Source organism: Rana temporaria, chromosome 5, assembly GCF_905171775.1.
Source record: "Rana temporaria chromosome 5, aRanTem1.1, whole genome shotgun sequence".
NCBI lineage: Eukaryota > Metazoa > Chordata > Amphibia > Anura > Ranidae > Rana > Rana temporaria.
The window spans coordinates 32,618,046-32,643,133 of NC_053493.1; the positions used below are offsets into that span (position 1 = coordinate 32,618,046).

Below are 25,088 nucleotides of genomic sequence, written 5' to 3' on the forward strand. Positions count from 1 at the left end.
AGATCAGCACGTCAAAAGTAAAGGTTATAGGACCATCTCCAAGCAGAGTATGATGTTCCTCCGACTACAGCACATATTAAGAAGTTAAAGTGTAACTCCACTTTTGTTGAGAATAAAAAATAATAATTTCCGTCTGGGTGGCCCATGTTCATTGCAAGGATGTTAAACGTTGTTGCAGATTCTACCTTACAGTGGGGATCGAAAGTTTGGGCACCCCAGGTCAAAATTTGTATTAATGTGCATAACGAAGCCAAGGAAAGATGGAAAAATCTCCAAAGGCATCAAATTACAGATTAGACATTCTTATAATATGTCAAAAAAAGTTAGATTTTATTTCCATCATTTACACTTTCAAAATTACAGAAAACAAAAAAATGGCGTCTGCAAAAGTTTGGGCACCCTGCAGAATTTATAGCATGCACTGCCCCCTTTGCAAAGCTGAGACCTGCCAGTGTCATGGATTGTTCTCAATCATCGTCTGGGAAGACCAGGTGATGTCATCCTCAAAGGTTTTAAATGCCTAGACTCATCTGACCTTGCCCCAACACTCAGCACCATGGGTTCTCCTAAGCAGTTGTCTAGAAAACTGAAACTGAAAATAGTTGACGCTCACAAAGCTGGAGAAGGCTATAAGAAGATAGCAAAGCGTTTTCAGATGTCAATATCCTCTGTTCGGAATGTAATTAAGAAATGGCAGTCATCAGGAACAGTGGAGGCAAGATATGGAAGACCAAGAAACATATCAGACAGAACAGCTCGCAGGATTGTGAGAAAAGCAATTCAAAACCCACGTTTGACTGCACGATCCCTCCAGAAAGATCTGGCAGACACTGGAGTTGTGGTACACTATTCCACTATAAAGAGATACTTGTACAAATATGGTCTTCATGGAAGAGTCATCAGAAGAAAACCTCTTCTATGTCCTCACCACAAAAATCAGCGGTTGAACTTCGCAAATGAACATATAGACAAGCCTGATGCATTTTGGAAACAAGTTCTGTGGACCAATGAGGTTAAAATATAACTTTTTGGCCGGAATGAGCAAAGGTACGTTTGGAGAGGAAAGGGCACTGAATTTAATGAAAAGAACCTCTGTCCAACTGTTACGCATGGGGGTGGATCAATCATGCTTTGGGGTTGTATTACAGCCAGTGGCACAGGGAACATTTCACGAGTAGAAGGAAAAATGGATTCAATAAAATTTCAGCAAATTTTGGATGGTAACTTGATGCCGTCTGTGAAAAAGCTGAAGTTAAAGAGAGGATGGCTTCTACAAATGGATAATGATCCTAAACACACCTCAAAATCCACGGGGGATTACATCAAGAGGCGTAAACTAAAGGTTGTGCCATGGTCTTCACAATCTCCTGACCTCAACATAATTGAAAATCTATGCATAGACCTTAAAAGAGCAGTGCGTGACAGACAGCCCAGAAATCTCAAAGAACTGGAAGACTTTTGTAAGGAAGAATGGGAAAAGATACCTCAAACAAGAATTGAAAGACTCTTGGCTGGCTACAAAAAGCGTTTACAAGCTGTGATACTTGCCAAAGGGGGCAGTACAAGATATTAACTCTGCAGGGTGCCCAAACTTTTGCAGACGCCATTTTTTTGTTTTCTGTAATTTTGAAAGTGTAAATGATGGAAATAAAATCTAACTTTTTTTTGACATATTATAAGAATGGAAATCTGTAATTTGATGCCTTTTGGAGATTTTTTCATCTTTCCTTGGCTTCGTTATGCACATTAATACAAATTTTTACCTGGGGTGCCCAAACTTTCGATCCCCACTGTATGTTTTTCTGAAGAAATAGAGGTTTGTTTCTTTGTGAATCCGTATGGGAGTGACCTTAAAATGATCAGCTGATATACTTGCAGGGCTCAAATGAGGAAAATTGCAGGGTCTGCATCTCACCAAAAATGACATTTTTGTTGCAGGGGATGACAAAACTCTGACTTGTATCTTAGTGCGGACTCCTGTAAAAATCAGCCACCCACTCACACAATAAGGCGGCCATATTGCGTTACATTTTACAGAAAATTACAGCGCTGCAGATTGAAAGGGAAAGGACATTTTTAATAACATTCAGTTACAATATTTATTTCAGGTACTTATATAGTGCCATAAATTTATGCTGCGCTTTACATACATATTGTACATTCACATCAGTCCCTGACCTCAAGGAGCTTATAATCGAAGGTCCCTAACTCACATTCATACATACGCATACTAGGGCCAATTTAGACCAGATACAATTAACCTCCCAGCATTTCTTTGGACTGTGGGAGGAAACCAGAGTATGCAGAGCCACAAATGTGGCTGTTACTAAAGGTTTATGGCTACATAGTTACGTTGGATAAAAAAAAAGTCAAGCTCAACATACAAATAAATAAATATGATGAAAAACTCCATATACAAAACCCTGTAGCCAAAGTTGGACCAAAGAAAGGCAAAAAAAAAAAACCCTTCTAAAGCTTGTCCAATATGCTCCAATAGAGGAAAAAATCCTTCCTGATCCCCTAAGGCAATCAGATATTTCCTGGATCAACAATCTCTGGTGTTCTAGAATAATGAAGTGACAAAGTCAATCCTGAAGAAAATAAAAACTGGGCCAAGGTTATTTTTCCATTTAAAAAAGCGGCAAAGGAAGAGAAAGCGTTAACTCCCACATACTCCCAATGTGTGGGAGGAAGATGAAGCAAGACAGCTGAAACTATACCTAAAGCGTAGACTGTTCTCCAGGGGAAAAAAAAAGAGGTTTTGTCATAATGGTTTTTTTATTTAGTGAAAATACCGATATGCAAATTGTAGCGGCTCACAACGATCTGTCATCTAAAGTGATGAAGATTGAAAAGATGAAAAATTAAAGCTAAATGCTTGCTATGGACTTGTGCATGGCTCTTTGCAATGACATACGCTTTAAAACTACATAAGTGCAAAAAAGCTGAACTGGGGAGATGCGAGAATTACAAAAAAAATGACAGATTTTGCAGCCCATTCATAACATGCAGAGCCATGGTATTGAACCTGCAGTACTTGAGTTCTCTCTGCTCAACGCAGAAAGGACTCTGTGATCAAAGGAAAGCCGGCCATGTGACTAAACTCCTATTGTTTGTAATTGTACTTTGCTGTGATTTATAAATGTGCACAGCTATTTATTTTAAAGCAGTGATACAGCCATACTGCAGATGTTCTTAAAGCGGAGGTTCACCCAAATAACATGTATATAAGATCATATTCTTTATACTTCCAACATGTACAGTATGCCCTTTTTTTTTTTGGCTGTACATTGCTTATGGCCATTTTCCACCCGGCTTCCGGGTACTCACTCGGGAGTAGGCGTTTCTATGCTGTGCCACAATGTCATCTGGGACTTCGCCCAGATGATTGATGTCCTTGAGAAAAAGTTCCCCCCCCCGGCAGATAAGGCCCCCCCCTTATTGCGTAGGCGCGTCACGAGTCACAGAGTTTCCGAAAGTAGCCCAACTGCAAGTCAGCTCTACACGGCGCGTGCGCACCGACTAGGAGCCGTGTAGAGCTGACTGCGCAGGCGTCGTATAGAGCTGACTCGCAGTTCGGCTACTTTCGGAATGGGGGGGGCCTTATCCGCCGGGGGGAACTTTTTCTCAAGGACGTTAAACATCTGGCGAAGTCCCAGATGACATTGCGGCACAGCATAGAAACGCCTACTCCCGCGGGAGTGAGTACCCGGATGAACAGATCAGGAGAGATGGGATAAAAGTGCATACAGTCAATGGCAACTACAAGAAAAAGTGCTATTCAAGCCAGTCTTGTGCGGACAAATAAAAAGGTAGAAATCAATAAGAACCATTTATCGATTTATTGTTGCCATAGATGAGTTCCTTGTAAAAAAAAAACACTATTAAAATTCTTCTTTGCATAGATGGTAGACAGCTTGCTCATTACTATAATGATACCTTATGGCGGCAGACAATGGACTGGCTTGTCAGTGTTCATTCTGCATCATCTACTCTTGTATGTAAAAAATGCCAATAACAATGGGATGCCACATACCATGCAGAGGTCTTTGTAGGGCAGTTTCTGAAACTTGGTATCCGTATTTCCGGCGCACAGCTCCACGTATCCCAGAACCACCTGAAACACGGTGTTGTGGATGGCTTGTGTGAAGTGCATGTGCAGCTGGTCCATTGCAGTCTACAAAATAAAAGACAACCAGAATCTTAATAATCTCAAATGTGCTGACTTATTCAAGCAAAATAAAACACTTGTCTTTAAAAATGCCAATAAAATTAATAGGAATTGTGTGTGACAGGTCCTCTTTATGGAGAGATGCGGGGTCAATAAGACCCTGCATCTCTCCTCCAGGCTGGAAAGCATGAGATCGGTGAAAGAAATTTCACCGATCTCATGATTAGTGTTGCTTACTAACCGCAATCGCGGCTTTGTTTACTTACGGGTACCCGGGCGTGATGTCATCACATCGCGCCCGGGTCCTCCGACGGTCATAGAGATGACCGATGACCATCTGGTCACCAGTCATCTCTATGCTTCCTTCCAGCGCCGGACGATTCTTTCTCCAGGCCCCCGATGGCACGGGAGAGGCCGGAGAAGCACCGGATGGCAGAACCGCCGCTATGATCATTCTTATGTTGCACAGAATCGCCGGCACTAACGAATGATATCTGAATGATGCCTCTAGCTGCACCCATCATTCAGATATCCCCTCACAAAGCCCAGGACGTCATATGACGTCTACCCAGGATGGGAGATCCCCTCTGTGGACGTCAAATGACTATGGGCGGGTATTGAAGTGGTTAAAGAAGATACAGGTCTGTGAGAGCCAGAAATCTTGCTTGTTTGTAGGTGACCAAATACTTATTTTCCACCATAATTTGCAAATAAATTCTTTCCAAATCAGACAGACAATGTGATTGTCTGGATTTGTTTCCACATTTTGTCTCTCATAGTTGAGGTATATCTATGATGACAATTACAGGCCTCTCTCATCTTTTTAAAGCGGAGGTTCACCCTAAAACAATTATATACCATTACATGCAGCATACTTCCGACATCTACAGTATGCTATTTTTTTTTTGTTTTGTTTTTTGCTGTACATACCGTTTTATTGTTATTTTCCCCCCGGCTTCCGGGTTCTGGCTCAGAGGGGCGTTCCTATTCAGAGGTTAGATGATTGACGTCTGGTGAAAAACTTCCCCTGGCGCATAAGGCGCGTCATCAGTTTTCCGTAACTAGCCCACCTGCGAGTCGGCTCTATACGGCGCCTGCGCCTGCCTGCCGCAAGTATGCTGGATGTAATGGTATATAGATGTTTTTTTGGGTGAACCTCCGCTTTAAGTGGGAGAACTTGCACAATTGGTGGGGGCTAAATACTTTTTTGCCCCACTGTATATACAGCTGTGAGGGGGGCTGACATATGTACAGGTGTGAGGCGGGCCGACATATGTACAGGTGTGAGGGGGGCTGACATATGTACAGGTGTGAAGGGGGCTGACATATGTACAGGTGTGAGGGGGGCTGACATATGTACAGGTGTGAGGGGGGCTTACATATGTACAGGTGTGAGGGGGGCTTACATATGTACAGGTGTGAGGGGGGCCGACATATGTACAAGTGTGAGGGGGGCTGACATATGTACAGGTGTGAGGGGGGCTTACATATGTACAGGTGTGAGGGGGGCTTACATATGTACAGGTGTGAGGGGGGGGGGGGTACTGTGACTTTTGTGAAAGGCAATACATAGCTATTACTTAGCATGCTACACTTAAAGAAGTTCTAAGGCTTCATTTCCACTGACGTTTTTACAGCCACTTTTCTGAGCGTTTTTTACAGCTTAAAAACGCCTGTCCATGTTATTCTATGGCATCATGCCCACATAGACGTTTTTGAGCTGCAAATGGCATAGGCGTTTTTGAGCTGTAAAAAAAACGCAGGACCAGGGCGTTCTGAAGCTCCAGAGTAGAGCTGTAAAAACGCCAGACGTTAAAAAACGCTCAAAAACGCTCAAAAACGCGCAAAAACGCTCAAAAACGCGACCGCGGCATTTTTAAAGCTGCAGCTTTTTTTTTTTTTTACAAAATAAACATGGACAGGCGTTTTTAAGCTGTAAAAAAGGCTAACAACAGTGGCTGTAAAAACGCCAGTGGAAATGAAGCCTGAAAGTTCAAGTTTTTTTTTTCGCTCAATGCATTCTTCTACTATACAAACAGATGTTTCGCACTTAAGATATTTTTTGGTGAACATTTCAAGTAGAAATCTCTGTGTCTGGATGTGAGATTCTCTTTAGAATTATACGGAATCTGCAGCATTGTCTAAGCACTGGCTTCTATAGAGGAGACACGGCTCACTATGCCTTCACTAATCCCAAGGAAACATTCAGTCATACATTCTCAGTGATGCTTTTCGGGAGCTGTGCATCAAAGTCCTCGGCTCAAGTGGGCAAGCCATTTTAATTGGATTCACACAGGTGTGAGTAATTGATCAGCCATTGCCATTTATTCTCCAATTCAGATATCCTTATCTCCTCTGTGCAGGTCTGTGTACACCTTGGGACTGGTTTGCATATGAAATAGCAGCTTGCAGTTGTCATCCATAACCACAAGGTGGTGGAGACACAAGTCCCTACATTTCACATGGCCAAAGGCAGGCGCTTCGAATAGCAGTAAATCAAATTAAATGGTCAGTTTTATATTTCGGTTCTGTTGGCAATAATCGCAAATCACAATTTTACTGACTCTGGGAGTGTGCGAACCGAGCATTCAGTTTACCAATGATGACTTTTTTTTTTTTTTTTTATAGCACCAAAAGTTTCACATTGTACACAGAAGAATCCACATTGGTTCTTTCGCTAAAGAAGCTTTAGCCCAGTTTCACACTGGGTACGATTTGCTTCGATTTGAGATGCGATTTCACATGTGAAATTGCATCTCAAATCGGCGGCATTTGCCAGCAATTGTTGGCAATGACACCGTCCTAATTGGTGCGACGCCGCATCTGCGGCGCTGCACCGATTTCAAAAAGTACTTCCTGTACTACTTTTTGCGATTTCGGGCCGCGATTTACACTGACATCTGTGCAGAAACCTGCACAGATGTCTCTTAAATCGCAACACGAAATCAGGACTGCCAGCGGAAGTGAAGCCGTGTGAGTTCAGCTGAACTCGCACGGCTTCACTCCCGCAGCCCAGTGTGAACCAGGCTTTAATGTAGAAGCTCAATTAAAAAAAAAAAACATATCTGTATAGCAGAATGTCCCATTGATGTGTATAGGATGTTGGACGTCACTTCAGGTTTCAATGTGTGCATGTGAGATCGAGGCATGGATTTGTCTCAGTCTCACTGCTCTCTCCCTCCCTTAGCTGGCGGTTGTGTTCCCTGGGCTCCGGTAATAGCAGGAATGCCCGGGAACTAGAGCTGCACGATTCTGGCCAAAATTAGAATCACGATTTTTTTTTGTTGCTTAGATCAAAGATCACGATTCTCACGGCATAAAATCAGCTTAGAGACAACGGTTTTAATGCAATATTCCTACTTACCAGTCCCTTGGGCAATCTATCCAATCTTTGCTCTACTGGGAAGCTTTTAGTGCTGCTGGAATCTTCAGTACCCAACACTTTCTGGTGTGGTGGGTGACTGCATCCCCTGGTGTGGTGGGTTACTGCTTTCCCAGGTGTGGCGGGCGACTGCATCCCCAGGTGTGGCGGGTGACTGCATCCCCAGGTGTGGCGGGTGACTGCATTCCCTGGTGTGGCGGGTGACTGCATCCCCTGGTGTGGCGGGTGACTGCATCCCCTGGTGTGGCGGGTGACTGCATCCCCTGGTGTGTTCTCTATTATTGGACCTACCAGCCTGTATCATTAACCTCCCTGGCGGTATGATTCTGTCTGGAATTACGTACCAAAAGCGGTACAATTATTTTGCAAGGAAATTTGGCGTTTTATACTGTAGGCCTGTAATTCTTAGGAATAACTCATTTAAATCTGACCAAACAAGAGTCTAGTAGGCATCCCGGGTATGAATAAAAAAAAAAAAAAAAAAAATTATAATATAATAAATAATTATAACAAATAATATAATTATAATGTAATCAACTCAAAATCACTGAAATTTGCTCAGTTGCAGAATTGTCGCTGTCATTACTTTTATTTTTTTATGACGAATTTCCCCACAAATCGCTATCGCACAATTCTGCAAGTGATTATAATTTATTATCGCTGTTTTCTAGCTGCTCTAAAACCTTTTTTGACATACAGTAGGTGTTTGTGATATTGTGATTTTAGCACGACAGCATCGCGCTGATACTCGGCGACATGGTGCCGAGATCTCGCACTCACTGGAATAGTGACAGCACATCCCAGCAAGCGCGTCATAGAAGCGACGGGAGATCCGACTTGGATTCCCGCCAATTCTACACGTGTGCGGCGTTTGTTATGAATCCTGAGGGGGAAGTCCCCGCCGGATTTTAAATAAAAATCCGGCATGGGTCCCCCCCTCAGGAGCATACCGGGCCCTTAGGTCTGTTATGGGTTGTAAGGAGAGCCCCCCTACGCCGAAAAAAAACGGCGTAGGGGGTCCCCCTACAATCCATACCAGACCGTATCCAAAGCACGCTACCCGGCCAGCCAGAAAGGGAGTGGGGACGAGCGAGCGCCCCCCCCCCCTCCTGAGCCGTACCAGGCTGCATGCCCTCAACATGGGGGGGTTGGGTGCTCTGGGGCAGGGGGGCGCACTGCGGCCCCCCCACCTCAGAGCACCCTGTCCCCATGTTGATGAGGACAGGGCCCCTTCCCGACAACCCTGGCCGTTGGTTGTCGGGGTATGCGGGCGGAAGGCTTATCGGAATCTGGGAGCCCCCTTTAATAAGGGGGCCCCCAGATACCGGCCCCCCACCCTAAGTGAATGAGTATGGGGTACATCGTACCCCTACCCATTCACCTGCAAGAAAAGTGGTAAAAACACAAATAAACCACACAGGGTATTAAAATATTTTATTAGTCTGCTCCGGAGGCCCCCCCTGTCTTCTTTATTAGCTCTTTTACCAGGGGGAGCTTCTTCTTTGACGTCTTCGGGTGGGTGGGGGCCGCCGTCTGGTTCTCTTCCACCGCCGGGGGGGGGTGGCTTTTAAAAAAGCGTGCTTTGGATACGGGTCTGGTATGGATTGTAGGGGGACCCCCTACGCCGTTTTTTTCGGCGTAGGGGGGCTCTCCTTACAACCCATAACAGACCTAAGGGCCCGGTATGCTCCTGAGGGGGGGACCCATGCCGGATTTTTATTTAAAATCCGGCGGGGACTTTCCCCTCAGGATTCATAACAAACGCCGCACACGTGTAGAATTGGCGGGAATCCAAGTCGGATCTCCCGTCGCTTCTATGACGGCTCTGTCTCCATCGCGGCAAGCCAGCTCGGCGCTGGCTCCCGCGATGGGGCTCGTAGGTGCTCAATCTCGCCGAGAAAGAGAGCGAGATTGACACAAAATCGGATTCACCTACTGTAAATGGACACTTTTGTTTGCTATGGACAGGGCCGGACTGGCCTACCGGGATAGCGGGAAAATTCCCGGTAGGCCGCCTGCTGTCTGTCAAAAATCAACCAGTTAGCTGCCTGTGTGGCCGGGCCACGGCCGCCGCCATCGCGGCCGCACTTTTCAATTAGCCCTCTCCACTCCAGTGACTGTCACGTTAATGTCCTCTCACCTCACTCACAATAAGCATTGTATGTTTTTTAAAGCAGCGGCGGCCGGCCGCCGGCTATTTGCGGCCGCCATGCTCGCCGCTGCACTTTCGCGGCTGTGAGCGATCGCGTGTGTCACGTGTCTGAGGGAGGGGAGGAGCCAAGCAGGAGAAGAAACGAACGTCAGATGTTCTTCCTTCTTCCCGTGCGGCGCCAGCACCGCCCAGTGCAGAGTCACGTGTCGCAGAGGAGAAGATAACGCGCAGCCCGGGCCGGCCACTCTTGGAGCACAAGGTAAGGAAAAAAAGATTAGAAATCCTGCTGACAGTATCTCTCTCGACTCTCTCACCATATAACGGTGCACCCCCGGGCCCCCCCTCCTCTCTCTGTCACCAACCTACCTTTGCTGCCCCTGGAAAATCTAAATTGTCTGTCTAATAATCTCAGAGGGGGGAGGGGTTGACCATGCATTGGTGAGAGATATTATACAGTCCAGATTACAATTTGCAGGGGCAGCAAAGGTGACAGAGAGAGAGAGGGGGGTTGCATGGTGCACCCCCTTTCTTTGTCACCTTTGCTGCCCCTGCAAATTGTAATCTGGACTGTATAATCTCTCTCACCAATGCATGGTCAACCCCTCCCCCCTCTCTGCACCTGTCTTTTCTGCCCCTGCAAATTGTAAACTGTATAATCTCTCTCCCCCACCATTGCAGCCCCCCTCTCTCTCTCCCCCACCATTGCAGCCCCCCTCTCTCTCCCCCCCACCATTGCAGCCCCCCTCTCTCCCTCCCACCATTGCAGCAACCCTCTCTCCCTCCCACCATTGCAGCCCCCCTCTCTCCCTCCCACCATTGCAGCCCCCCTCTCTCCCTCCCACCATTGCAGCCCCCCCCTCTCTCCCACCATTGCAGGCCCCCTTTCATCATTGCAGCCCCCTCTCTCCCTCCCACCATTGCAGCCCCCTCTCTCCCTCCCACCATTGCAGCCCCCCTCTCTCTCTCCCCCCCCCACCATTGCAGCTCCCTCTCTCCCCCACCATTGCAGCTCCCCTCTCTCCCCCACCATTGCACCCCCTCTCTCCCCCACCATTGCAGCCCCCCTCTCTCTCTCCCTCACCATTGCAGCCCCCTCTCTCTCTCCCCCACCATTGCAGCCTCCATCTCTCTCTCTCTCCCACCATTGCAGGCCCCCTCTCATCATTGCAGCCCCCTCTCTCCCTCCCACCATTGCAGCCCCCCCTCTCTCTCTCCCCCCCACCATTGCAGCTCCCCTCTCTCCCCTACCATTGCAGCTCCCCTCTCTCCCCCACCATTGCAGCCCCCCCTCTCTCTCCCCACCATTGCAGCCCCCCTCTCTCTCCCCACCATTGCAGCCCCCCCTCTCCCTCTCTCCCCCACCATTGCAGCTCCCCTCTCTCCCCCACCATTGCACCCCCTCTCTCCCCCACCATTGCAGCCCCCCTCTCTCTCTCCCTCACCATTGCAGCCCCCTCTCTCTCTCCCCCACCATTGCAGCCTCTCTCTCTCCCCCCACCATTGCAGCCCTCTCCCCCACCATTGCAGCTCCCTTATCTCTCCCCCACAATTGCAGCCCCCCTCTCTCTCTCCCCCCACCATTGCAGCCCCCCTCTCTCCCCCCCACCATTGCAGCCCCCATCTCTCTCTCTCCCCCACCATTGCAGCCCCCTCTATCTCCCACCATTGCAGGCCCCCTCTCATCATTGCAGCCCCCTCTCTCCCTCCCACCATTGCAGCCCCCCTCTCTCCCTCCCACCATTGCAGCCCCCCCTCTCTCTCTCCCCCCCACCATTGCAGCTCCCCTCTCTCCCCTACCATTGCAGCTCCCCTCTCTCCCCCACCATTGCAGCCCCCCCTCTCTCCCTCCCACCATTGCAGCCCCCCTCTCTCCCTCCCACCATTGCAGCCCCCCTCTCTCCCTCCCACCATTGCAGCCCCCTCTCTCCCTCCCACCATTGCAACCCCCTCTCTCCCTCCCACCATTGCAACCCCCTCTCACTCTCCCACCATTGCAACCCCCTCTCACTCTCCCACCATTTCAGCCCCCTCTCTCTCCCACCATTCCAGCCCCCTCTCTCTCCCACCATTGCAGCCCTCTCTCTCTCCCACCATTGCAGCCCCCCTCTCACTCTCCCCCACCATTGCAGCCCCCCTCTCTCTCTCCCCCACCATTGCAGCCCCCCTCTCTCTCTCCCCCACCATTGCAGCCCCCCTCTCTCTCTCTCTCCCCCCACCATTGCAGCCCCCTCTCTCTCTCCCCCCACCATTGCAGCCCTCTCCCCCACCATTGCAGCTCCCTTCTCTCTCCCCCACCATTGCAGCCCCCCTCTCTCCCCCCCCCCACCATTGCAGCCCCCATCTCTCTCTCTCCCCCACCATTGCAGCCCCCCCTCTCTCTCCCCCCACCATTGCAGCCCCCTCTCTCCCCCCACCATTGCAGCCCCCTCTCCCCCCCCCCCCCCCACCATTGCAGCCCCCTCTCTCTCCCACCATTGCAGGCCCCCTCTCATCATTGCAGCCCCTCTCTCCCTCCCACCATTGCAGCCCCCCTCTCTCCCTCCCACCATTGCAGCCCCCCTCTCTCCCACCATTGCAGGCCCCCTCTCATCATTGCAGCCCCCTCTCTCCCTCCCACCATTGCAGCCCCCCTCTCTCCCTCCCACCATTGCAGCCCCCCCTCTCTCTCTCTCCCCCCCCACCATTGCAGCTCCCTCTCTCCCCCACCATTGCAGCTCCCCTCTCTCCCCCACCATTGCACCCCCTCTCTCCCCCACCATTGCAGCCCCCCTCTCTCTCTCCCTCACCATTGCAGCCCCCTCTCTCTCTCCCCCACCATTGCAGCCTCTCTCTCTCCCCCCACCATTGCAGCCCTCTCCCCCACCATTGCAGCTCCCTTCTCTCTCCCCCACAATTGCACCCCCCCTCTCTCTCTCCCCCCCACCATTGCAGCCCCCCTCTCTCCCCCCCACCATTGCAGCCCCCATCTCTCTCTCTCCCCCACCATTGCAGCCCCCTCTCTCTCCCACCATTGCAGGCCCCCTCTCATCATTGCAGCCCCCTCTCTCCCTCCCACCATTGCAGCCCCCCTCTCTCTCTTCCCCCCACCATTGCAGCTCCCCTCTCTCCCCTACCATTGCAGCTCCCCTCTCTCCCCCACCATTGCAGCCCCCCTCTCTCTCCCCACCATTGCAGCCCCCCTCTCTCTCTCTCCCCCACCATTGCAGCCCCCTCTCCCCCCACCATTGCAGCCCCCTCTCTCCCTCCCACCATTGCAGCCCCCTCTCTCCCTCCCACCATTGCAGCCCCCTCTCTCCCTCCCACCATTGCAGCCCCCTCTCTCCCTCCCACCATTGCAACCCCCTCTCTCCCTCCCACCATTGCAACCCCCTCTCACTCTCCCACCATTGCAACCCCCTCTCACTCTCCCACCATTGCAACCCCCTCTCACTCTCCCACCATTGCAACCCCCTCTCACTCTCCCACCATTGCAACCCCCTCTCTCTCTCCCACCATTTCAGCCCCCTCTCTCTCCCACCATTTCAGCCCCCTCTCTCTCCCACCATTCCAGCCCCCTCTCTCTCCCACCATTGCAGCCCTCTCTCTCTCCCACCATTGCAGCCCCCCTCTCTCCCACCATTGCAGCCCATCTCTCTCTCCCTCCCACCATTGCAGCCCCCCTCTCTCTCCCATCACTGCAGCCCCCTCTCTCTCACTATTGCAGCCCCTTTCTCTCACCAGTGCAGCCCTCTCTCTTACTATTTCAGCTCCCCTCTCTCCCACCATTGCAGCCCCTCTCTCTCTCCCACCATTGCAGCCCCCCTCTCTCTCTCTCTCGCCCACCAATGCAGCCCCCCCTCTCTCCCACCATTAAAGCCCCCTCTCTCTCACACACTATAGCAGCACTTCTCTCTCTCCCACCATTGCAGCCTCCCTCTCTCCCACCATTGCAGCCCTCTCTCTCTCCCACCATTGCAGCCCCCCTCTCTCCCACCATTGCAGCCCATCTCTCTCTCCCTCCCACCATTGCAGCCCCCTCTCTCTCCCATCACTGCAGCCCCCTCTCTCTCTCTCTCTCTCTCACTATTGCAGCCCCTTTCTCTCACCATTGCAGCCCTCTCTCTCCCTCTCTCTTACTATTTCAGCTCCCCTCTCTCCCACCATTGCAGCCCCTTTCTCTCTCCCACCATTGCAGCCCCCCTCTCTCTCCCACCATTAAAGCCCCCTCTCTCTCACACACTATAGCAGCACTTCTCTCTCTCTCACCATTGCAGCCCCCCTCTCTCTCTCTATTGCAGCTCCTCTCTCTCTCTATTGCAGCTCCTCTCTCTCTCTATTGCAGCTCCTCTCTCTCTCTATTGCAGCCCCCTCTCTCTTTACTGCAGCTCCTGTCTCTCACTATTGCAGACTCTCTCTCTCTCACTATTGCAGCCCCTTTCTCTATGTCTCACCACTGCAGCCCCTCTCTCTCACCACTGCAGCCCCTCTATCTCTCTATTGCAGCTCCTCTCTCCCACCATTGTAGCCCCTCTCTCTCTCTCCCACCATTGCAGCCTCTTTCTCTCTCTCTCTCTCTATTGCAGCCCCTCTCTCTCACTATTTCAGCCCCTCTCTCTCACTATTGCAGCCCCTCTCTCTCACTATTGCAGCCCCTCTCTCTCACTATTGCAGCCCCTCTCTCTCACTATTGCAGCCCCTCTCTCTCACACACTATTGCAGCCCCTTTCTCTCTGTCTCACCACTGCAGCCCCTTTCTCTCTCACCATTATAGCCCCCCTCTCACCAGTGCAGCCCCTTTCTCTCTCTCTCTCTCTCTCTCGCCATTGTAGCCTCTCTCATGGAGTTAACTTATGTATTATAATAAAATAATATACTGTAAATAATAAAATGTGAATGTATTTATTATAATAATAATTAAAAAAAAAATTCAGGTAAAAAAATGTGCATTTATATATATTTTTTTGCCTGTTCTCTCTGCATTGGTCTCTTGTATCATGTCTGCAGTCTCTGACCATCTCCTGTATCATGTGAAGTCTGCAGTCTCTGAGGGAGTTTGGAGAGTAGTCAAGAGTGGGAGTGTCGCTGGGATGGGGGTCACGGGAGAAGTCAGAGGTGTGTGGACTGTGGAAAGGAGACTATAGGAAAACCAGAGCCACCAAGCTGGAGCCGCCTGACTGATCCCTGCAAGGTGCACCTAAAAGGAGGTCAGTGATAGCGCCGCAAGGCCAGCCTAAGGGGGGGGGGTCATTGATGTAAGGGGGAGTTAATACAATAATGTAAAGGGACACTGATATAAAGGTTTCCCCCTTATATCAGTAACCCCCCCCCCTACCTTAGGCTGCTTTCACGTTGGGGGCGTCGGCGGTAAAGCGATGCAATTTTTAGCGGTGCTTTACTAACTTTTTTGCAGTGCTTTTCGGGGGGCAGTGGGGCACTTTTAACCCCCGCTAGTGGCCGAAAAAGTTTAAAACTATGGGGCTGGTATGACATTTTTCCAGGGCTGGTTTTTATTCCCAGTCCGGCCCTGGCTATGGACAATCTACAGTTTCCAGGCAGAAAGAACAATTTTTATTATATAAAAGAACATGTAGGACACTGGGCAGACCACTAGGGACAAGGGGGGGTGTGTATTTTATACATACAGTACTGTAATCTATAAGATTGTGTAATGTATAATATAATATATAATGCGTTTGTTTACTTTTTTGAATTTGGCGCCGTTATCCGCCCTCATGCTTCGTAAAGTTGCAGGGAACGGAGATCGGCGGCACACGGGGACACTGTGTGAATCGAGCGAGGACGCCGCTCGCTCACACAGCGGGGATGCATCGCAGGATCCAGGGACAAGGTAAGTAACTGTCTGTGGATGCTGCGAGAAGGTAAGCCGTGCCGCTGCACACTCTGCACATCTACCCCGAGCGTGACTCGGGGAGACCGATCCTAGCATGGAAAAACCACCCGGAGTCACGCTCGGGGATACCGCCAAGGAGGTTAATGTGTCCCGGAGTTGTAAGGACAGCCTACTGACAGAGCAGCCAGCGGTGTGGTGGTGGTGGCTGGATTTAGTGTCTGGTGCTGAAGATTACAGTGGCGATAGAAGACGGTGAAGTCACTGCTCACAGCTGTATTATTGATCTTTTACTGGGGACTTCATTTATTTATTTTTTGGCTACAAAGTCACCATAGGAATTGAAGAAGAAAGTTGCAATCGTTGAAGACAAACAGGCATATCATTCTAACGAAGAAATGCCCATAAAACCACACAGACATTAAAAACGTTTTAGTGTGTAATGATGAGCAAAGTGAAAACAAAATGCAATTCCAAAAACCACATTACATTGCTTTAGGAGAAAAAAAATGAATCCGACAAATTAAAGAATTTGAAACAAACTTTAATGGTGGCTTTTATGTATGAAATGTTTACTCCCCATCTGGTTCACAACCATGCCTTCTTTAGATGTATTTTAATTACATTTTTTTTGTACTTTGCTAAACTAAATGGAAACTCTTGAGTGCTCAGTGTTTCGGTTGTTTGATAACATAATGCACTGTATAGTTTCCACACTAGTCTAATGCCTTATGGGACAGTAAAGTCAAAAAACTAAACTGTGTGCTGTGTAGTTATGACAAAAGTGACACTTAAATTATAAGAATCCATCCCTGGCTCATGGAGGTCTTTAACCATTTAAGGACCAAAAGGATTTGCCACCAGGCCATTTTTTGCGATACATGCATTTTACGATGCATCGCTTTAACTGACAATTGCGCGGTCATGCAGGGCGGTCCCCAAACAAAATTGACGTCCTTTTTTCCCCACAAATAGAGATTTATTTTGGTGATATTTGATCAGAGGTCAGTTTTTATTTGTTGTGCTAAAAACAAAAAAAGACCGACAATTTTGAATTTTTTTTTTATATGTTTTACTTTTTGCTATAATACATACCGTATTTATCGGCGTATACCGCGCACTTTTTTGCCCTGAAAATCAGGGCAAAATCGTGGGTGCGCGGTATACGCCGATACCCGCTTTTCCGCGCCAAGTTTGAATACTGCACCAACATATACCGAGCGCAGTACACTCGTGTATAGTCGGGCAGGCTCCTCTCGCGCTCACGTCCTGGACGTACAGGACGTGAGCGCGAGAGTAGCCGAGCCTGCCCGACTATACACAAGTGTACTGCGCTCGGTATATGCCGGCGCAGTATTCAAACTCGGCGCAGGAAAGCGGGGATCGAGCGGCGAGGACGCCGGACCCGACGAAGAAGACACCCGAAGCCGCAGACGGACGCCGGACGCAACGAGGCCGCCGATGGACGCCGCGCAAGACACCAAAACTGTAAGTACAAAAATCTTTTTTCCACAGGAATGTCGGGTCCACTTTAGGGGTGCGCGCTATACGCCGGAGCGCGCAATACCCCGATAAATACGGTACATAATGATAATAATAATAATTTCTTCATCAGTTTAGGCCAATATGTATTCTTCTACATATTTTTGGTAAATAAGCGTCTATTGGTTTGCACAAAAGTTATAGCATTTACAAACTATGGGATAGGTTTATGGCATTTTTATTATTTATTTATTTTTCACTAGTAATGGCGGCGATCTGCTGGACTTCTACACTTTTTTGGGACCATTGAAATTTATACAGCAATCAGAGCTAAAAAAAAAAAAAAATGCACTGATTACTGTATAAATGTCACTGGCAGGAAGGGGTTAACACTAGGGGGTGATCAAGGGGTTAAACGTGTTCCCTAGGAGGTGTTTCTAACTGTGGGGGGAGGGGACTGACTGGAGGAGGAGAGAGATCGCTGTTCCTGATCACTAGGAACATCAGATCTCTCTCTACTCCCCTGTCAGAATGGGGATCTGTTTGTTTACATACACAGATCCCTATTTTGACTCCCTGTGGAGCGATTGCGGGTGGCCGGCCACGCGCATTGGCTCATGCGTCGCGCTCCCCCCAATACTCTTAAATCGTCCGGCGCACACATATGGCGATTCACGCAAGGGAGCGAACCAGCTGCATTATAATGACGGCTGGCTAGCAAGCAGTTAAAGTGGTTGTAAACCCTTCCATAAACCCAGTGAAGTGACTGCCCTCAGATGAAGAAAAAAAAATTCTACGCAAATTGTACTTGTTTATCTGCAGTCTTCTCTCCTCTACAGTCGCTCACAGTGCAGAATTTGCAAAGCTTGTCTGAGAATAGATAGAATTTACAGGTTGCCTGAAGCTGCTCTTCAACATAAACCCAGAGGCTTCCAATTCCATGAAGATATCACAAACTATTTGCAGGTTAATATTATGCAGTGCCCAGTGGTTTAATTAATTTTCACTAATTGACTCTGCGCTCTCAGTGAAATGTCACCTTACCTGCGTTTTCCCCAGCAGTCTGTACGCCTGCTGCACCTTTGTGTAATGAGCAAAATCAAAGTTCTTGCAGATCTTAGACAGCGCAACATCCAATTGTTCCTATAAAGAGAAAGAGCAATATATAAATCAAGATACTATTAAATGGTAAGAAGGCCAACATTTTTTGGAAAACATTTTTTTTTTTGTTGTTTTTTTTAGCATTTAACGTTTATTATAGAAAAGTATGTAGTTGTAATACAAAAATGATTGCAGATGCAACTGCGTACAACAAGATCAGATCAGTTAGTGTAAAACATATGTGCATACGGACAAGGAAATCAGCAGCCTGCCATTGAACCATCTATAACTAGACATGTGCAGACTGGAATATTTTGTTTCGTTTTTTCGTTTTCGTTTGGAAAATAAATTTATTTAGTTACTCCCGAAAATCGTTTTGATTTATTTCGTTTTTCGTTGGGGAATAGCTTTCGTCCGAAAATCCAATAATACTTGGTTTCTGTCGAATGGTCAAAAGAATATTCGCCGGAACGTCGAATCTTTGTTGGTTTCGGTCTAATGGTCAAAAAAATATTTGACGGAACGTCGAATCTTTACGCCGAATCGTACATTTCCGTTCGAATATTCTGCCTACAAGAATTCTAATGTTGTATGACTAGTAATAATGTCGAATCTATTCTCTATAATGTCGAATCTATTTTCTCATAAATCGAAATCTATTCTCTGTAATGTCGGATCTATTATTTCTATAGTGTCAAATCTTTTCTCTATGATGTCGAATCTTTTCTCTATGATGTCGAATCTTTTCCCTATAATGTCGAATCTTTTCCCTATAATGTCGAATCTTTTCCCTATAATGTCGAATCTTTTCCCTATAATGTCGAATCTTTTCCCTATAATGTCGAATCTTTTCCCTATAATGTCGAATCTTTTCCCTATAATGTCGAATCTTTTCCCTATAATGTCGAATCTCTCTATATCGAATTTTTACCGCGACGAAAATGAAAAGAAAGCATCTTTTATGTCGGATCTTTCGGTTTTCGTTTCTTGCACTTTCGTTATCGTTTGTTAAAACGATAACGAAAAAAACAGATTTTCGGACGAAAATGCATTCTAACGAAAACGAATGCACATGTCTATCTATAACTGCTAGCTGACTCCGCATGGCTAGACCACACTTTATCGTAATAACATGGATAGGCATTCATACCACTTAACTGGTAAGTCAAAAACAAAATCCCTTTAACATAAGGGTACAAAACACATTAAAATTTTCGGTAGCTCAAGATTGTCAGTATTATCTGCTAACGCACTTCATGTTTCACACCAGAAAAAGAAGAAAAAAGGAAAGTTGAGAGATACACAGATATAGAGGGAGTATGAAAAAGTGTGTGGCATTTTGGTAATCAAATAGCTAGATTCAGGTAGGGCGTCCTAACTTTAAGGCGGCGTAGCGTATCGTATTTACACTACGCCGCCGTAAGTTAGCGAGGCAAGTACATGATTGACAAAGTACTTGCCTGGTAAGTTACGGCAGCGTAGCGTAAATCGGGCGGGCGTAATGGCGCCCAATTAAAATTTAGCTGAGGGGGCGTGTTTTATGTCAATGGGGCTTGACCTGACGTGATTGACGTTTTTTTGGAACGGCGCATGCGCCGTCCGCCTACATATCCCAGTGTGCATTGCGGCAACGTACGCCGCACGGGCCTATTGGTTTCGACGTGGACGTAAATGACGTAAATCCCTCTATTCACGGACGACTTACGCAAACGACGTAAAATTTTCGAATTTCGAAGCGGGAACGGCGGCCATACTTTAACATTACTATTCCATATCTTTAGGCCTGATAATGCGTTACGTAAACGGCGTATCTGTACTGCGTCGGCCGGTCGTACGTTTGTGAATAGGCGTATCTAGTGATTTACATATTCTACGCTGACCGCAATGGAAGCGCCACCTAGCGGCCAGCCTAAATATTGCACCCTAAGAAAGGACGGCGCAAGCCGTCGTATCTTAGATAGGTTTAAGTGTATCTCTGTTTGAGAATACACTTAAACTTAGGTCGGCGCAGATTCCGAGTTAGGTCGGCGTATCTACTGATACGCCGTCCTAACACTATGTGAATCTAGCTAATAGTTAGTAAAAATGTCTATGTGGATCTCAGTGAGGTATGAGGAACGGATGTGTCCACAAATTGCTTCATGTGACAAGACTATGTGCCCCGAAGAGTCAGGGCTTCACTGTAAGCTTGCGAGAATCTGAAGACAAGCCAAGGCTGCCAGGTTTCATGAAACCTCTCAAACGCATCATTGGCCTGTGCCAGGGTCTCCTCCATTCCATAAGTTTCTCGAATCCTGTGGAGCCAGTCTGCAATAGATGGAACCCACTGTGTTTTCCAATGAAGTGGAATAAGGGACTTGGCTCAGTTCAGGAAGTGCCTTGAAAGCGAGCGTTTATATTTCTTGAACGTGAAATTGGTGATGTGTAATAGACAACACGCGGCGTTTAAGGAGAGTTTGGTCTCTGTGATCTTTTTTTATCAGTTTAATGACCCCATCCCAAAACAGAGAAATCAATGGGCCATGCCACCATATATGGAACAGTGAGCCCCTGAATATGCTTTTCTTCAGCAGGGACAGGGAAGATGGTTAAAATTTATGGGAAGATGGATGGAGCCAAATACAGGACCATTCTGGAAGAAAACCTGATGGAGTCTGCAAAAGACCCGAGACTGGGACGGAGATTTGTCTTCCAACAAGACAATGATCCAAAACATAAAGCAAAATCTACAATGGAATGGTTCACAAATAAACATATCCAAGTTAGAATGGCCAAGTCAAAGTCCAGACCTGAATTCAATCAAGAATCTGTGGAAAGAACTGAAAACTATAATTTTGCACGCCCAATTTTTCAGTTTTTTATTTGTTAAAAAAGTTTGAAATATCCAATACATTTCGTTCCACTTCATGATTGTGTCCCACTTGTTGTTGATTCTTCAAAAAAAAATTACAGTTTTATATCTTTATGTTTGAAGCCTGAAATGTGGCAAAAGGTTGCAAAGTTCAAGGGGGGGCGAATACTTTTGCAAGGCACTGTATATGTATGTATATATATATATGTATATATATATGTATATATATATATATATATATATATATATATATATATATATATATATATATATATATATATATATATATATATATATATATATATATAATCTCTTTTGTGGCCACCGACAAATCCCAGAGTGCCACAAAACGTTATATACCCGCATTTACTGGCGCATAACACACACTTCTACCGCAGCAAAAAGCACACAATGCTTTCCTATGGCCCCATTCACACACTGCGTTTAGCTGCGGTTTGGTTACATGCGGTTTGGTGCGAATAGAAAAAGTAAAATTGACTGCGTCCAGAAACGATTTGGCGCAGCCATCTTTACATCAAAGCAGGTAATCACAGTGCATGTCAGCTGCGTTTGGTATGAATCATGAGGGGGAACGCCACGCCAACTTTTAAATAAAAAATCGGCATGGGTTCCCCCTCCAAGAGCATACCAGGCCCTTAGGACTGGTATGTATTTAAAGGGGAACCCCTATGCAAAAAAACGGCGTGGGGGTCACCTCAAAAGCCATACCAGACCCTTATCCGAGCACGCAGCCCGGCCGGTCAGGAGAGGGGGTGGGGACTTGCGAGCGCCCCCGCACCTCCTAAACCGTACCAGGCCGCATGCCCTCAACATGGGGGGTGGGTGCTTTGGGGCAGCCCCCACCCCAAAGCACCTTGTCCCCATGTTGATGAGGACAAGGGCCTCTTCCGGACAACCCTGGCCATTGGTTGTCGGAGTCTGCGGGCGGGGGCTTATCGGAATCCGGGAACCCCTTTTATAAGGGGAGCCCCACATCCCAGCACATCGTACCCCTTACCCATTCACCTGCAGTTTTTTTTATTTAAAATTTGGCGTGGAGTTCCCCCTGATTCATACCAAATACAGAGCCTGGTATTGGCGGGGATTCAAGTCGGATCCCCGTTCAATACCGTGCTGCAGCTCAACGCAACCGCATGTAAACGCAGCTAATCGCACTGTACAAATGCAGCAGATCGCTGTGCCCGGAGTCTTGAATTTCACAGAAAATAAACATGCTTTTAACTGCGGCAGAACAGCCGTCCATGTGAAAGGGGCCTTAGGACTACAAAACACCTACTGATTATATAATGGAGGGTAAGGGGGGGTTGGGTTGTTATCCTGTAGCTTTAGTGTTGACACACTAGTACTGGGAGTGTAATAGCAGAATCACCAGGTCAAAATAGAGAAAGAAAATGCCTGAAAAAAGAAAACAAATGCACCCACCATATATCATATTTTCTTTCTCTCTCTCTCTCTCACACACACACACACACACACACACACACACACATATAATTTATTTAACAGAGTCTTGGGTTTGTTGGGTTTAGAGACACTTTGATCACTTGACCACTGGGCACTTAAACACCCTTCCTGACCAGACCAATTTACAGCTTTCGGTGCTCTCACATTTTGAATGACAATAACTCAGTCATACAACACTGTAACCAAATGAAATTTTTGTCCTTTTTTTCCCACAAATAGAGCTTTCTTTTGGTGGTATTTGCTCACCTCTGCGGTAGTGGCACTGGGCACGGTAGTGGCACTGATGGAGCACTGGCGGCACTGATGAGTACTGTAGTGGCACTGGTGCGGCACTGACAGACACTAGCAGCACCAATGGGCACTGAAGTGGCAGAGGTGGCACTGGTGGGGACTGTAGTGGCACTGGTGGGGACTGTAGTGGCACAGATGGGGACTATAGGGGCACTGGTGGGGACTGTAGTGGTACTGGTGGGGACTGTAGTGGCACTGGTGGCACAGATTGGTACTGTAGGGGCACTGATGGGTAGTGTAGTGGCACTGTTAGGTTCTGCTGGGCACAATGTAGATTTTCACTCACTTTAAAAATCGCTTCTCTCCTCACATGCTGTATCGGTGTGAGGAGAGAAGAGAAGACCTCAGGATGACCTTTTTTTTGTTTACATTTCTCTGCTCCCTCATTGGAGGGAGCGATCAGGTGGTGAAGAGCAGCCATCATTGGCTCTTCACCATGATCCGTGTTGCGTCGGGTCCCGGCGAGCACGGACACTTCCGCGAGCGCGTCTCAGGGGGCGCGCAAACGAGGAAGTGCACGAGGACGTCCCAGGGACGTCGTGTCAAAACAACTCGTCCGCACTGTAGCAGTATTTTTGCTATAGCGCGGTCGGCAAGTGGTTAAGTTAATTCTATTGGCACAAGTTTAAAGTGAACCTCAAGTGCCCATTACTGAAGATAAGAAGCATAACCCTAAAAGAAGAACTGCAGGAATAAATAAAAAATTGATCTGATGCTGCATCTGTCCCCTGCACTGAGAACTGAGCAATCAATGGCAGCTGATAACTCAATTCTGGGTCTTCAGTGAGCAGAGAGCTAGTGACTGCTATTCACCGGCTCCTTTCTCTGCCCCTCCAGCGTGTACTGGGGCAGTGGAGTGGGCGAGAGTGACTGACTCAGGCTCTCAGAGGTTCGTTGAGAGGCTGAGACAGCTGCCAGTCCAGACATCTGGGTGGATCTTGAAATTAAAGTTGGGATCCCTCCAGAGCCTAGACCAGCTGAGTACCGTCAGCCAACAGCAGGCTTTAGCCCACTGACAGCTGAATATGGATCGCAGGAGTGCTGAACAAAGTGCACCCCTGTAATTCACAGGAGAAATAGGACAAAATAAAACATCTGTAGGGTGGGAAGAAAAAAAAAGATAGCGTACTCTCCTCTCCTTCCCAGCTTCTGTGGGAAGCTGGGAAGGAGATCCCAGGAATGGTGGGCATTACAAATTTCACCAAAAGAACCTGCAGAGCAGAGCTAGGAGGGGGCTGCCCAGCGAGGTCTGAAATGCACATTCCCTGGCATCTCGCCAGAAGGGTGATGTCACGATCATCTGCAGGAGGAAGCTGAGGGAAAGGTGACCATACTTTCTAAGGCTGGACTTCCTGAAAAGAAATTTGCATGATTCCCCTATCAACACAGACAGGGGAATCCCTCCTCTCGAGTAGAGCTGCACGATTAATCGTGAAGAATCGAAATTGCGATCTTTCCCCCTTCCTGATGTTTAAAACAGCATATCACAATCTTTCTAACAAGTGCAGAGAGTTCTCAAACAAAATCCAGGCAGCCTGCCAAGTTTTAATACAACACGTGAATAAGTGGAAACAAAGAATCTTTTCGTTCTTTTATCAAAAGGAAATAATTCTGACGTGTAGATCAGGGGCGTCAAACTCAATTTCATTGTGGGCCGCATCAGCATCCCCACCCCATATATTAGCCACCCCACCATCAGAAGTTGAGTCCCCCACTCTCCCTTGTATCACATTGCATCCCCATTTCCTTATGCTGCTGCTGGATGCATTGCTTGAAAGTAAGGGTCTGGAGGGGGGCCAGAGGAGGGCTGGAGCTCTCCTGCAGCTGCAGGAGAGGTGTGAGGGCCACGTGAAATGGCCTGAAATTACTTGGAACACCCAAACATGATATGTGATTCTCTTTTTAACCAGAAATGTGCAGCTCTACTCTCCAGCAATTATCTGCTCCTAGCGGCCGGGGAGCTGTCCCTGCCAGGCGAAGACAATACAATATACACCAATTCTGCAAATAAAACTGCTGGGGTAAAAGTAAAAGTTGAGGGCCAGATTCACATACCTTTGCGGCGGCGTAACGTATCCGTTTACGTTACTCCGCCGCAAGTTTTCAGCGCAAGTGCTTGATTCACAAAAGACTTGCGTGTTAACTTGCGGCGGCGTAGCGTAAAGCTGTCCGGGGCAAGCCCGCCTAATTCAAATGGGGCGTGTACCATTTAAATTAGGCGCGTTCCCGTGCCGAACGTACTGCGCATGCTCCGTTTTGAAATTTCCCGCCATGCTTTGCGCGAAATGACGTCGCCCCGACGTAATGTTTTGAACGGCGACATGTGTTACGTCCTTTCGTATTCCC

At 47.8% G+C, this 25,088-nt stretch overlaps 1 protein-coding gene across 2 annotated transcripts in view; it reads right to left on the bottom strand.

Annotated features, from left to right (window-relative positions):
• VPS50 (VPS50 subunit of EARP/GARPII complex) overlaps window positions 1-25,088 on the bottom strand; it is a 302,084-nt gene that overhangs the window by 106,100 nt on the left and 170,896 nt on the right. For both annotated transcript variants that reach the window (XM_040352336.1, XM_040352337.1), the window contains exons 11-12: window positions 18,059-18,157; window positions 4,037-4,177 (exon numbers count right to left, since the gene is read on the bottom strand). In XM_040352336.1, coding sequence (XP_040208270.1) covers window positions 4,037-4,177; window positions 18,059-18,157 — 240 coding nt within the window. The remainder of the gene's footprint in view (window positions 1-4,036; window positions 4,178-18,058; window positions 18,158-25,088) is intronic.